Raw genomic sequence first — 15397 nt, forward strand, 5'->3', positions numbered from 1 at the left:
TGCGGCCCCATGACTAATTAATATTGTGTTTCTGGAATATAGATTAATTCATTCAATCCCACCAATTTTCACTGAAGCAAACCCCTCAATCCCCCCAACCCCCAACCGTTTTAATGGATTTTGATTGATTTGCAAGGCCCACAGATTATTGTGTTCTATTGCGATATAAACATGCAGCCTACCAAAAGAAAGAGGACTCTTTCAGTTGAAAAAGTTTTTTTTCCCGTTCTTTAGCAATCAACGTCAAAATAGCTCACTGAGAAAAATACCTTGTTGTAAAAGTGTGCACTTCAAGTATGACACTTTTTTTTGTTGCTTTTGACATCTCAAATATCGAAATAAGAGTTTCCTTCTACAAAACGACACAAAGCGGCTTTTGATTGCAAAAATATTTTTATGCACGCTATTGAACTGATGAACTATGAACAGAAGTGAAACGATGAGTTCAGTGAGTGTGTGCACTTGTATGTTCGCATGTGTAAGTGCACTGTACGGCGGCGTGCAGGTTAATTGTTTTGATTTGACCATCACTACTGGTTCGAATGCAGTCTCTACTGAAGACAGGCTCCTCCACTGGACACACCTCCACCCATGCATCCCTCTCCCTCCACTTCTACACCATGAGAGTGGCTGATCACTTAACACACGCTGCTATCTGCTGGAAAGATTTGAAATGATTTACAATGCAGACAAGCCTGATCCAGACACTTCTGCGCACTATGGCGCCAAAAAAAAAAAAAAAAAATGTAAGATGTCATTGGTAGCGAGCCGTAATGGGTTTTCAAAATGTATTTATACGTCATGGGGATTGAATGAGTTAAGAAGCAAAAAAAATCCACTTATTTTTATCCTTTCAGCGGGTTGCCATTTTGCCATTTGTGATTGTTACCTTAGCAACTGTGATGTCATTTCATTTGACAGCAAGTGTCAAAAGTGGCCGCGCCATGTGATGGATACAAATGTGTGAATTTTTATTCCATATTCCACAAACGCAATATTATTCAGATTGCCATGTTTGGACTAATGGGTTGAGGGGGGCATAGAACATTTTGGAAAGAATATTTTTCTTAACTTGCCCTTTAGTGTTGTCTAAAAACAAAAGTGCACGGTCACTGATTTATCATTTCTTGAAAGAAAAATGCCCCCACCCCAAAATACAGATAAATATATAACACTTGGAAAATGTGTGTGTGTGGGGGGGGGGGGGTAATTTTTTTTTTGCCCACTGCTCTTCAGCATTCACCCAACTCTTCCAGAAATTGCAACTCAATGTTTCTTTAAACAGAACTTTATTTATAAAGCACTCTAAATACTTCATTTGTTTGTGTTTTGGGAAACAAGTACATAAAAAACAAACGAATGCACTCCTCCTTGACCTTATTGTAGTGGAGGGGTTTTGTGTGTCCCACTCATCCGAGGGGCGAAAGTGTCAGGTGCTTTACGTCCTTGACAGAAGCACCCACTTCCAAATCTGAGTTGATTCTCAGTTAGAAAAAATGTGGAGTGCCTTCACTGAGTAATGACAAGATCCTGCCCCAAGTGGAGGAGTTCTTGGGCAGGGGTGGGCAACTCTGGTCCTGGAGGGTCAGTATCCTGTATGTATTGCATGTCTTCCAGCGCCGGCAGGCGGGTTAGTGCTGCATCTCCGGTGATGGGAACTCTGCAATGGTCTGTCGCGATGAAGGAGCTGAGCTGACACCCGCCCTCACCTATGGCCCCAAACTGTGGATTGTGACTGAAAGAACAACATCACGGCTACAAGCGGCCGAAAATAGTTTTTTTTTTCTTCACATGGTGTCTGGGCTTCACAGTGAAGAGGTACCTGGTTCGATTCCAGCTCCGGCCTCCCTGTGTGGAGTTTGCATGTTCTCCCCGGGCCTGCGTGGGTTTTCTCCGGGTGCTCCGGTTTCCTCCCACATTCCAAAAACATGCATGGCAGGCTGATTGGACGCTCTAAATTGTCCCTAGGTGTGAGTGTGGGCGTGGATGGTTGTTCGTCTCTGTGTGCCCTGCGATTGGCTGACAACTGATCCAGGGTGTCCCCCGCCTACTGCACGAAGACGGCTGGGATAGGCTCCAGCACCCCCCGCGACCCTAGTGAGGATCAAGCGGTTCAGAAAATGGATGGATGGATGGGTGTCTGGGCTCTTTCATTAGAGATAAGTTGAGAAGCTCGGTCACCAGGCAGAGCCTCGGGAGTAGAGCCACAGCTCCTCCACATTGACAAGAGCCAGATGATGTGGATCGGGCATCTGATCAGGATGCCTCCAGGACACCTCCCTGGTGAGGTGTTGTGTTCCAGGCACATCCCTAAGGGATGAGGCCCCAGTGACGACCCAGAACATGCGGGAGAGACCGTCTCCCGGCTGACCTGTGAATACCTCTGGGGTCCTTGGCGAACTGGACAAAATGGCTGAGAGAAATTTGGACTTTTCCTGCTACAACTGATGAGACCCAAACCCGCCTAGCAGAAGACGATGGATGGTTGGTGTATCTACCCCGGTCAAGGATGACGCCTCGTACTGATGTCCAAAACGTTTAATCATGGAACACCGTGAAAACTAAAACACATTTCGAACAACAATCAAAATTATAATATCTTGAACAGGACATTAAATAAATAACACAAAATGACATACCATGTGCACCTTGGTAAACCGAAAGTAGATCAAATAACGATAAATCACGTAGATCACACGGTATCGTAGTTCTCTGACTCTCTCTCTCTCTCTGTCTCCCGTTGTCTTCTCGATCTTTCTCTCATTCCTCGCTATACACGGCACTTGACCCGGAAGTGATTTTTAACAAACATTCCGAATAACATATTCAGAGGATTTAAGGAAAAAACAAATATGAAAGTTCACATAGAAATATGAAATACTTTAGCTAAACAACAAGCCTAAAATAAATTCAATTTTTTTTGTTGTCATGGCAACCAACAACTCAGTCTTGGCGCCAGTTACAGTTGGGAAACAAATACTAACGGGAACTTAAGAAAGGGCAAAATCACACCACCTGTTCTTGTCACTTGCGATTTCAAGTTTACTTCACAGTGTTTTGGTCAAGTGAGGCTGAGCACCCCACCACCACCTATTGGTCCAATAAGATGGACAATACAGATAAGACAGCGAGAGTGACAAAACAAGGCACCTATTGATTAGTTTCTTCGAACTTCTCTCGGGGCCTATGGTGTGTCCGACCAGAAGTCTGGGTGGTCCTGGTACCATTGGACTAAAAAAAAAAAAATACACACACATGGCAGATAATATTGTAACTCAGAAGTTGTGTGTATGGCCAGTATGTATGCGCCAGTTGTACCAGTCCGTTTGATGCCATCCGGCCAGGGGACCTGGACCTTCCAGCCCAACTGCTGCAGCTTCTCACATTTGATGGGGTAGCGGATGTCGACTTTCGGCCTGCAGAGCATTGCACTGTGACTTCATGACTTATTGAGTCTTCATAATGTGACGTGGACACGCAAGATCAGCGGTTCTCAACTGCTGTCACACTGATATCTGCATTTTTGTTCAGTTGCCATCCAATTTGAATCGAAGTTCAAATCAATCAAGAAAATGTGTTTGAAAGATAGCAAACTATTCTTCAGGCTTAAAGGAAGATTAATACGACCCTTGAGTTCAAGTTTAATGTCAATCTACTACCGATTCCCGAACCACAAGTTGAGAATCACTGGCATGTTGTTGATAAATCATAAACGTGAATGAGTGGAGTAACGCATCAATCCGGCCTTACCTGTCTGGCACAACTTCGAGCCAGTTGTTCAGCTCGGCATCTGGCACGTTTTGTACCTTAAACATATACACACACCAATGGCAGTCGTGTATTTCGTACGACACAGGTGTGGTGTCCACGTCAACCTACCATCTTGGCAAGTTCCTTGGCCAATTGCACTATGGTTATCTCACAGTTTGACCCTATGTTGTAGACTTCTCCCACAATCCCTTTCTCCAGAAGCATCAGAAAGGCGTTGACTGCGTCGTCGACGAAGAGGAAATGACGAGATTTGGGGAGGGTTCCATGAATGGTACTGCGGCAGAGAGGAGACCGGAACAAAGTCAGGAGGCTGCTCAGTGTGACCTTTCAAAATAAAATTCCTACCATTTTTTGCCCATTTGCAACAAAGTGAGAAACTTGGGGATGACCTGTGACGGTAAGAACACCAGTCAATTATTACAATCCAACACTAGAACTACACATAAGCAATTACCGGTACTGTTGAGCACAGTACTGAAATAGCAGTAGAGATACTTGTGTAAAGGTTGAACTGATTCAAATCTTGTACTTATTTTCTTCTCACCACCCAGGTTATAATAGTTTGGGATTTTTGATTAGTTGTCATTTCACTTACCGGTAGATTGTTTTATGCTTTGTTTACTTTTATTTTGCTTACTACTGCTATTGAGTGATTCTGTACCTTCTCAATGTATTGTTGGGGACCATAGATGTTGTTGCTCCTTGTGATGATGACGGGAAGCTGAAGAGAGCAAACTAATTCATGCATTGTGTGCAATTTCTACTTCACAGGAAAGGAACTTCTTGGTACCTTATAATTTTCCCAGTACAACCTGACCAGGAGTTCTGCAGCTGCTTTTGAAGCAGAATACGGGTTGGAAGGCCTCATTGGACTGCTCTCATCAAACACCTGCAAAACACAACCCCCAAATTTATTCAGTATGACGCCTTTTGTGCGCAATGATTTATGGTGGATATAAAAAGTGTACACTCCCCCCCCAAAATACAATAAAATAAAGACCAAGCTATTTAAAACCGTTTCCACTCGTGATGTTAACTACAGTATAGCCTGTACAACGCAACCGAAAATAAGAACTCTTAAGAGGGGTCAGTAAACATTTACAACTGAGATTATGTCATTGTACAAATGCGCACACCCGCATAATTGGGGATGTTGCTGTGTTCAGATGAAGGATTGATGAAACACACCTAATCATGTTCAATGGCTGTCAGCACACACCATCTAGTGTGCCTCTGATTAAATCCCAATTAAGTTCTGCTGCTCTGGTAGAATTTGCGTGACATTTCTTTTGCTTCTGGGGCAGAAACCTGAAGGTTTTGTGCCAATACTGACAGGTATTTAGAACTATTAATAATTTGCACTGCCTTGACTAAGCCCCGGTTGCAGCTGAAGAAAATGGTGGGGAAAAAAAATATTCTTTTTTTCTCTTTTTTTAAAAATCACAAAACATGGCATTTAAACGTGTGTGTTGACTTTTCAGATTCTTTACTCATCTAAAAACTAGATGAGTAAAGAAATGCTCCAAACCTCATCTACACTTGATCCATACACTTCATCGGTGCTGACGTAGATGAAGCGCTGAAGCTTGTGGCGGGCCTGACTGGCAGCCGATAGCAAAACTTGCGTACCGTAGGTGTTAACATGCTGGAAAATGGCTGGGGTTTGGAAGGATGAATCTGAGGGGAAACCCAACAAGACAATTGTATTTGATAGTGTTGTGGCTGCAAACATCTGATTCGCTGCTCACCAACGTGGGTTTTGGCAGCCAAGTGGAAGATAACGTCAACATTTTCTGTGTTGAAGATCTGGTTCACCAGCTGGGAGTCACTTATATCCCCCTGTTACAAAAATAGGTAAATATGTACAATATAATTTAAACGGCTTTGTACATACGGAGGAGGGAATCATATGGCAAAGTTATCAGGTATCCTACCATAAAAGAAAAATGCAATTTATTACCTTGATAAATGTGTAGTTTGCTCTGTTTTTAATGCTCTCCAGACACCTTGGGCTGCAGCAGTAATCTAACTGAAATAGATTAAAAAACAAATTTTCATCGCGTTTGAAGCAGTTTCAACCACAATTTTAAGTTGTATATTGACTATATTTACAGCAATTTAAATTCATAATTGAAGCTTACATTATCCAAGTTATAAATTTTCCATTCGGGATAGCTTCGAACCAGGTAACACACAAGGTGAGAGCCGCTATTTGGACAGAGGAGCAAATCATTTATGCCAATGTAACCCCAAAATATTTTTAAAATAATATATATTTTTTGCAACTGCATAATTTGGGTGGCGTGAACTCACATAAAACCACACCCCCCAGTCACCAAAACCGTTCTGATGGAGTCCATCGGTCCATTCACACAATGTCTTTGGGTGTCACTTATAAACTCGTAATCTTGGACGTTTAATACACGACATTTTCACACTTGTCAGCGCGACAGTAGACGATTGTTTACGGTAGTGTTGACACGTTGAAAATGGGTGGAGCATATGTGGCCAAATTCGGCCACATTCATCTATGTGATTGGCTGAACATTTGTCATTTTGGAGGAACGTTATTCTGATTGGGCGGATTCTAAATCTAATAGTTTATTAACAGTAGCGATTGGACAAAGTAATAGCACAAAGCTCACTAAATAAATACCACTTCCGTAAACTAATGTCAAAATAAACGTCTATACCTTGGTAACAGGTCATGTAGAATATCACTATCAAGGACTCAAGTATACACGTTTTGATGAGGTTTCTTGTCTTTTAACATGTTATTGCTTGTCACATTCACCCAAATCCTAAAAAGAATAGTTTCAAGGGTTTATAAGGATAATATTTATTGACTTCCGCTTTATTTGTCTCCGTGCAATTAACTTGATGCTGAAGGGATGTCCACTGGTTTCGTGGCTCAATGAAGTGATGAGCTAACCTTTATTGGTTTAAATCGTAAAGATTAGGGCCTGTAAAATGTCCAGATTATTAACCGCGTTTACAGCCGCAGTACTATTCTCTATGCAGGCTTTTGGGAAAACTGTAACGGGACTTTTTCAGACCGAAGTAGCGAGACGGCATCAAGGCCAATTCATCACAAAATTCATGTATCAAGGTAATTCAGTTGTTGTCATTTATATGATGATGTCAGGATTTCAATATTCACCCCTTTGCTCCCCAACGTTTTTCTAAAGGGAAATTTAATATTGGCAGCCTTTGAAATTTCAAACGACAAACTGTCGGAAAGGAGGACACATTGAAAGGTTTCCCTTGTCCTGTTTGACTGGCTACCTGTCTGTAGGTGCTGATGGTTTGTTGGTCTGTCAAGTGGACAACCCTTCACTAGCTGCAGAAAAGGAATCCCGACTGCTGCTGTATCCAAATGTGGACGAGGATTGGGACAACCTCAGCTGTTCTGAAAGGCTCAGCAGAGCCCATTTCATCAGTAAGAAATTTGGTACCAGTGCTACCGACCAAACGTTATCAAAATTCGCATGCACATCGTTACTCATGCCCACTTCAACCTCTGAAAATATCAAAATAATCGCCAGAATTTGACAGATTTTATGGCTATTGAGGCCCCCCACCCCCACCCCCATATACATTAACTATAGAGACAGGGGCAGTCGTTCTGATATTTTAAGAGGTTGAAGTGGGCATTAAAATAGAAATGTATCCACGGACATTTTGGTGACGATTGATATCATTTTACTGACGTTGAGTGAAATTATTTTTTTACATGGGCATTAGGTGTTATAGACTGTCCCCCAAGGCACGATTAGTCAAACTACATATATACACTCTGTCGCACACATCGACATTAGTGTGTTTTTCCTCCCATTGTTGCAGTTTCTCTCAGTCAAGAAGAACACAACCAGACGATTCCTAAACATTCGTCCCCTACAGTGTGGAACGCCCTCTATGCAGATCGATACACATGCCAGGTAAATGTTGAATCATTTCCCTTGGCACGTGAATATCTCTCACGAGTCACGACAAACGAATGTGCCGAGGCACGGTGGTTGAGAATCACTGGGGTGACCAGTTGTACTAATAACACAGTGTGAAAGTTTGAGTCTGCTTATGTTCTCTTAACTTCAGGAGGATACAGTCATCCCTTCTCATGATGACCTCAGGTTTACTGTCCTGCTCCTCAATGCTGATTCTGCAGGAAACCCCCTGGAGCATTTTAGTGCCGAGATGGCAGGTCAGACATCCCTTTGTTCAGTGAAGTTCAGAACCACCGCTGATATGGATATTGCGAGAAAAACTACGTAGTTGAATGCTGAAGCCTTTCATGTGATTATTATTATTTTCTTTTCCTCTGCGCTAGGTCTCCACACGTTTTACTTCCTCCTGCTCGTGGCGTACTTTGTAGCTTCCTGTATCTACATTAAGCCACTCTATCAGGCTCTGAGGAAGGGTGGTCCCATGCACACGGTCCTGAAGGTGCTGACCACAAGTCTGGCCTTGCAGGGATGCTCTGCCCTTTGCAACTACATTCACATGGCCAGGTAAGAGAAGACATTAACGAGCCTAAACCAAAGTAACCATATTCATCTGGCCTATGTCTATTAGAGCCTTAGAAAGATGCCATGACTTTACATAGTGTAAGATGAGCATTTACCGTCCCAAATGTCAATAGTAAAGAAGTATAGTGTGTTCTGGGGCAGTCTAGGGACTGCGGTGGGAGGAGTTCGATTCTGTGTCTGGTGAACCATTTCTATTATTTTCAATATGGAAGTATGCTTCTGCAATATGAATTGAATTCATTTTAAGGCTTTTAACACGTCTTAACCATGAATTATGAAGAGCATGACAGTGTTTCCTCACTTTCCATGGGTGATATGTTCTAGGCCCCAGAAATAAGTGAATTTCTGCAAAGTATACAGTGGCCTCTTATTTATTCTTATTTATTTTATTGGGGGGGGGGGGGACATTTACGCCTTTAGTAATCCTTTCAGGGACAGTGGTTACTATAGTGGACAGTTTGTCATGTTATCAGGTTACAGGGTGCATGAAAGGGTTAAGCCATTACACCCCTCCTCCACAGCTGCACACATAGACACGGTTCCAACTCATCTAAACACTTGTTACATTTCATTCATTCATTTTCCAATCCGCTTATCCTCACAAGGGTCGCGGGGAGTGCTGGAGTCTATTGGCTATTTATAGTCTATCCAGCTATCTTCGGGCAGTAAGCAGGGGACACCCTGAACCGGTTGCCAGCCAATTGCAGGGCACACAGGGACGAACAACCATCCGCGCTCACACTCACACCTCGGGACAATTTTGAGAAGAACATGCAAACTCCACACAGGGAGGCCGGAGCTGGAATTGAACCCGTTACCTCCGCACTGAGGTCGACGCGCTAACCACTGGATGTAATTTTTAAAATGCAAACTGTAGAAGGATTACAAATTGCTGATTATAGGCGAAGCGCTAAATTTCATCGTCTTGGTTTTTGTAAAACAAATTTCCACTTAAAAAAAAAATACAAAAAATACAACTTACAAGGAAGCAAAATAGCAAGAGAACATGCTAAAATAGCGACGTAAAACTGCAATCCATGAAGTTAGTGTCACAATCAAAAATCCGCAATAGAGCGAATCTGCATTACCGAACTGGAAAACAGCGAGGGAACACAGTATGTTTCCAGGGTTTTAGCTAGCAAGATCCAGCTGTCTGTACAAATGTTCACAATAAGAGTATGTTTCTGCAATAAAATGATATATTACACATATTTTTAATTTTTTTTATTGACAGCGTTTAACACATCTTAACTAGGGGTGCGAATAATTATGGAGGGTACAGTACTATATATTGTGTTACAACAATACTTAAAGGGATGGTGTTGAAGCAATTTTTGATTTTCCAATGTTCCTTAATTAAAAATCCCACTCTTGATTTCAATAATATGCAAAAAAAGAAGTTATATCGCATTAATGTACATTTTAAAAATATTATCATAGGTCTAGTAATCTCTAATTAATGACATGCATCTCGAGGAGGCTGGCGTATTTCGCTGCTATATTTCTGGTACTGTTGCAGTGATCTATGGGGAGGTTTGCCTCATGTGCTGGTGACACCAGCCTCAACACTGCATGCGCTTAACAGCGAGCGCACACGCCTCCACGGCGTAGCACACAGGCAAACACAAAACCTAATGGGGAGCCCATGCCAGCACCCCAGAACAGTTTGTTTGCTCAGAACTTTGTTCAGTGTCTTTGCAGAGCAGCTAATAGCATTCAGTGAAATTGCAAACCAAATAATTGGACTAAAACAGGGAAGTAGGAAACGATCACAGAGGCTACGGGGTTTTCACCTACCTGTTTCTCGTCAATAAAATCCACAAACCGAGTGAAATCCTCAGTCTGGTCAAATCCTTCCCTTTTTAAGTGTTGTAAACTCATGTAGTTGAAAATAGCATTTGTAACAAACAAAAAAGCCCCACAATGGTCCAGTCTAAGTTAGGTTCGGGTGCATTGCATGGTGCTCGGTAAACTTCGGAATGAAGCTATCAGAATGTAATGCATTTAGCACTGGCGGAGTCATCATGAAACATTGCTGGCATAAAACACACTTCATCTTGCAGGTACTCAAGAGACGGCATTGGCATTCCACTGATGGGCAGCCTGGCTGAGTGTATGTCCTTTCATCTTTTTGGTGGGAAACTTCCGAAATAAAACACCAAGTGACTTCTTTGGCTTGTTGTCCCTGTGCAGTCTGGGCTATGGCAGCTCAGGTGTCAATACTGTACACGTTACTTAGCCTGTGCGCGAGCTGGAGCCTGAGCCGAGGCCGTAAACCTCAGTCCCGACCTCTGCAGTGGGAACAGTCTCCGCCGTCCACGGCCGTCGCCGTCTGCGGAGTCGTCGTGCAGGTACGCCCGATTTGTCAGGTGGCCCGATGCAGAGATGCTAATGGTGTCCCTTCCAGGGTGTGCTCCTGGTGTGGGAGCACTACTCTGCGTCCGAGCGCCAACATCACAGCCAGCAGAACCTGGCGGGCATTCTCCTCATCGCCCTGAGGGTGACAATGGCCCTTCTGCTGGCCTCCGTTCTCTACCAGATCATCTCCACCGAGAGGAGCACCCTGAAAAGAGATTTCTACCTCTGCTTTGCCAAGGTTACCTGCAGCGGCACGCGACTTGCTACTGCTACTGTCACAACAACTCCTCACCCTTGCGTTTTCTCCACAGGGATGCTTCCTGTGGTTCCTTTGCCATCCTGTCCTCGTCCTCACGTCTGTCATCTTCAATGAGCACCAGAGGGAGAAGGTTTGGAAGCCTTTTCCGCTTCATTAGCAGATGTGTCAAAAGTACTCACGCTGTACCAGGGGCGTGGGGGGCGGGGGAGGGGTGTCAATGAGTCAGGGGGCATCCTCAGCACAGAATTTACCGTATCTTCTCAAATAAGGAGGCGGGCCCAGGGAACATGTTGGGATTTTGGTAAACTAGTGTTAGGGTTTAAACTAGGTTACGGGTTTCAAAGTAGTGCTTTAAAATAGGGTTAGTTAGGGTTATAAAGTAGGGGTTTAAACTAGGTTTAGGGTTTAAAACTAGGGTTAGGATTTCAAAGTAGGACGTTAAACTAGGGTTCAAATTAGGGTTTGAAACTAGGCTTGGGGTTAAAAAATAGGATTTGAAGCTCAATTTAGGGTTTGAAACTAGGTTACGGGTTTCAAAGTAGTGCTTTAAAATAGGGTTAGTTAGGGTTATAAAGTAGGGGTTTAAACTAGGTTTAGGGTTTAAAACTAGGGTTAGGATTTCAAAGTAGGACGTTAAACTAGGGTTCAAATTAGGGTTTGAAACTAGGCTTGGGGTTAAAAAATAGGATTTGAAGCTAAATTTAGGGTTTGAAACTAGGTTGAGGGTTTCAGATCTGCGTTTCAAACTAGGTTTGAGATTACAAATTAGGGCTTTAAACTCGGTTAAGGTTTTCAAAGTAGGATTTCAAATTAGGGTTCAGTTTTGCAGTAGCATTTCAGACTAAAGTTAGGGTTTCAAATTGGGTTTAGGGTTTTTAACAGGGTTAGGATTTCACTGTGTACATACATCTACTGATGCCTAGTCTGGACACATCATCAGTGATGTTCCTGGATTCACTGGACGTTTCGGGTCTTTCAACTCTCAGACGCCCTCCTCCAGGTGACCCAGCCGGGGTTGATCAAGTCCCGGCCTGTGTCCAGACAGCTAGCTAGCTACCATGACTCCATGGATCTCCTCTTTTGAGCCACAGCCATCTTGAGGCTCTTTCTGCCGCTTCAGTGGTATTGCGGATGGCTCTCCTTTTCATCTCTCCATTGATGCCTAAACTTCAGTAGGCTCTGGCCAAGGAACGGGCTGCGAATCCTCTGCAACCAACCTCCACAGGGAAACACCTTGCTCTCCAACCAGCCAGCTGGCAGTCGCTGACCAGTCCTGCGTACTTGGAGAGCTTCCTCTCAAAGGCTTCTTCCAAGCGATCTTCCCACGGCACTGTCAGCTCCAGCAGCACTGCTTGTTTGGTGGACTCCGATACGAGGACAATGTCAGGTCGTAGGGTGGTAACTGCAATATGGCTGGGGAACTTCAGCTTTTTTTCAAGATCCACCAACAACTGCCAGTCTCTTGCAGATGTCAGGATGCCTGCAGATGATGTTCTGCTGGCCGCGGTAGGCTTGTCCCCAGCTCTGACAAAGGCGATGGTTTTGTTGGAGGGGCGGAACTGTTTAGCCCATGCCAGCCCTGCGGTAATGGCTTCCGCGATAGTCTTAAGGACTTGATCATGCCTCCACCTGTACCGTCCATCTCCAAGTGCCCTTGTGCAGCCACTGAGGATGTGTTCCAGGGTTCCTCGCCTGGAGCACAGTGGGCATGCCGGTGTCTCTGCTATGCCCCATGTGTGCAGATTTGATGGGCTTGGGAGCACATCATAAACTGCCTGGATGAGGAATTTAATGCGTTGAGGCTCTGCTTTCCAAAGCTCTGCCCAGGTCACTTTCCTCTCAACTGCGTTCTCCCATCTTGTCCAAGCACCCTGTTGTTTCATTCCCACAGCCTTGCAGGTAGGGTTTCAAATTGGGTTTAGGGTTTTTAACAGGGTTAGGATTTCAAAGTAAGGTTTTAAGATGGTGTTAGGGTTTCAGGATAGGGTTTTAAACTAGGGTTATGTTTTTCAAAGTAGGGTTATTAACATGGGTAATATTTCAAACTAGGGTTGGGGTTTCAAAGTAGGGTTAGGGTTTCAGAGTTAGGGTTGAAAGTAGGATTTTAAACGTGGGTCTGGTTAAAAGTTTAATGTCATAAAAATAAATACTCAAGTGATCTCCAGGTAGGTGAAAAATCTACTCAATTACATTGCACTGTATTTGTACTTGATCACACCCTACCCCTACTGATCATTCATGGTAAAAAAAAAAAAAAAAGAAAACAACCCGTTTTTGCTTTGTCTTTTGTGCAGGTGGTCACCATTGGTGTGATTCTGTGTCAGTCCATTTCCATGGTGATCCTCTACCAGCTTTTTCTGTCTCGTTCCCTCTACTGGGAAGTATCCTCACTCTCCTCCGTGTCACTACCACTCACAATGTCCAGAAACAACCAGAGGGGACACTATTGAGTGCCCGTATCCCGGACAGAGCCGACGGGAGGCGTCGTGCTGCAGGGCCGCTTTTGATCTTGGTTGTTTTCTGCAAAGCGATGGAACAGATTGTTTCGCATCGTTTTTCTTCCAGGGAATCAAAAGCGGCACCGCAAGAGAGGGGCCGCCAGGGAGGACAAGAACAGAAAACAGCAGGGGCTTGTTGTCGATGTCGAGTTTTATTTGGCTTTTTTTTTTAACATATATAGAACATACATTATACAATGCGGGGACTCTTAGTGGAATTTATTTCAAGTGGGAATCGACCTGAGCGTGATGTGGGATGAAGGTTTAAAGGAAAGTCATTTTGAGTATGAGCATACAGAAATGTGAATTTAATTGCTTGACATAGAGTCCCCTCCAAAGGTATTGGAACAGCAATGCCAAGTCCTTCGTTTGTGATGTATACTGAAGACATTTGTGTCTCAGATTGAAAGAGGTTTTAGTTGATGGCATTTACATGTAGATGTGTTTAAAAAAAAGGACAGTGACTTTTGTTTAAAGCCACCCACTTTTCAAGTGAGCAAAGGAATCGGAACATGTGACTGCTGGGTGTTTCTAATTGCTCAGGTATTGCCATTGTGATGAATTGCTTAAAGATTACACGGTTGTTGTTTACGGCGTTGGGTTTCACCATTGAGAACTGCATTTCCTGTTAAGCAACTATGAATACGAGAGAGCTCTCTGGGAGAAAAGCAAACCATTTTGAAGCTGAGAGAAGAGGGGGGACTGCTGTACCAAAACCTACACACAAATGCAAGCCATTCATCATCAAACAGAATCAGAAGGCTAGATTGGATTTTGCAAAAAAGTACAGAGACGAGGCACCTGAGTTTTGAAACAAAGTTTTATAGGCTAAAGAGACCAAGAATAACTTCTACCAAATTAATGGAAAGGCCAAAGTATGGAGAGGGGGAAAAAAGGATCTACAGTATTTATGACCCAAAACGCATAAGCTCACGCTTAGGCTTGCATGGCTCCTTCTGGAAAGGGCTCACTAGTCTTTATTGATTATGTACCTCAAGGGGGTTGCAGCAGAATTAATTTTGAAGTCTACAAATCATTTTGTCTGATATAGATATAGAAAAATGCATCCAAACTGATTTTGAGAAACTTCATCATGCAACAAGATAATGACCCAAAACACCCGAAATGAACAAGAACCGAGAGAGGCTGCAGTATAGGCCGTGAGGGTGAATGAAATTGGTTTCAAAACAAAAGGTGCTCTGTCCTGAGTAGTTGGGTAACACACCTCAATGTAAATACCATGAAACAAAGTCTGGACTTTTGAACTTTTGTCTTCGGGAAGGACTTGCCCTTGACGATTCAATACTGTACTTTTGAAGGAGAACAGTATATCATATTTAACCTATGTCTGTGGAGGCCTGTTTGTCTTTCCTCTTGTCAGCCGATCTCAAAGTCTTCATCTGCGGATGAAAGACAGTAACCTCAAACTAAAGCGAGTTAAGCTATTTAACGTTTCTGAATGCATGACATTCAAATATATCCACCTCATTTCAGACCTGATGCTTGAAAAAAAAAATTCTGTTGAATTTTTTCAAATTTATGTACAGTTAAAGAAAATGTATAAGTGAGCAGTTCACTATTGTTTTATTCTTCACAACCTGTGGAAATATGTGACCCGAAATGTTTCAGGGTAACAAAAAGTGCACATCCCCTTAAATCTTTTCCTTGTTAACGTTTGAACCCAATGCTGATGAAACCCCCTACCCCCACTCCCACTGCATCCAAATAAAATCTCTCTCTTTGTACACCAAAATGATAAAACAAGAACTTTTTGATGCAAATGTAACATAAAAAGGAAATAAAGAATTAGACATTTTAGTGTGACACATTATCCTCCTTTTTGAGACGTTTGTACTCATTGAATGCAGTTGGCCTGTGTTAAAATGTTGCTAGTGTAGTGCAAGTGTGTCTTTTGTCCAGCACAGGTGTAACAAAGAAGAAAGCTGAAGCTTATGTGGAAAATGTTAAAATATATCGCCTTACTT

At 43.1% G+C, this 15397-nt stretch overlaps 2 protein-coding genes and 1 long non-coding RNA gene across 3 annotated transcripts; 2 read left to right on the forward strand and 1 right to left on the reverse strand.

Moving 5' to 3' along the window:
- Positions 1-3018: 3018 nt before the first annotated feature.
- LOC127595451 (dTDP-D-glucose 4,6-dehydratase-like) lies at positions 3019-6238 on the reverse strand. The gene is made up of 12 exons (XM_052056969.1): positions 6085-6238; positions 5913-5979; positions 5732-5800; positions 5520-5610; positions 5300-5448; positions 4562-4660; positions 4433-4492; positions 4117-4160; positions 3880-4045; positions 3751-3806; positions 3319-3416; positions 3019-3231 (listed from the first exon to the last, which is right to left on the reverse strand). Exons 1-12 carry the CDS (start codon positions 6129-6131, stop codon positions 3185-3187), a joined length of 993 nt encoding a protein of 330 aa, XP_051912929.1. The 5' UTR covers positions 6132-6238; the 3' UTR covers positions 3019-3184.
- Positions 6239-6647: 409 nt separating this feature from the next.
- Positions 6648-15243, forward strand: gpr180 (G protein-coupled receptor 180). The gene is made up of 10 exons (XM_052056952.1): positions 6648-6880; positions 7067-7210; positions 7615-7709; positions 7867-7972; positions 8099-8279; positions 10361-10410; positions 10491-10648; positions 10705-10893; positions 10967-11044; positions 13209-15243. Exons 1-10 carry the CDS (start codon positions 6742-6744, stop codon positions 13362-13364), a joined length of 1296 nt encoding a protein of 431 aa, XP_051912912.1. The 5' UTR covers positions 6648-6741; the 3' UTR covers positions 13365-15243.
- Positions 11051-13100, forward strand: LOC127595486 (uncharacterized). The gene is made up of 2 exons (XR_007961274.1): positions 11051-11778; positions 12818-13100. It is a non-coding gene; the product is annotated as an uncharacterized LOC127595486 (long non-coding RNA).
- Positions 15244-15397: the final 154 nt, after the last annotated feature.

The sequence above is a fragment of the Hippocampus zosterae genome, chromosome 2, assembly GCF_025434085.1.
Source record: "Hippocampus zosterae strain Florida chromosome 2, ASM2543408v3, whole genome shotgun sequence".
Classification (NCBI taxonomy): Eukaryota; Metazoa; Chordata; class Actinopteri; order Syngnathiformes; family Syngnathidae; genus Hippocampus; species Hippocampus zosterae.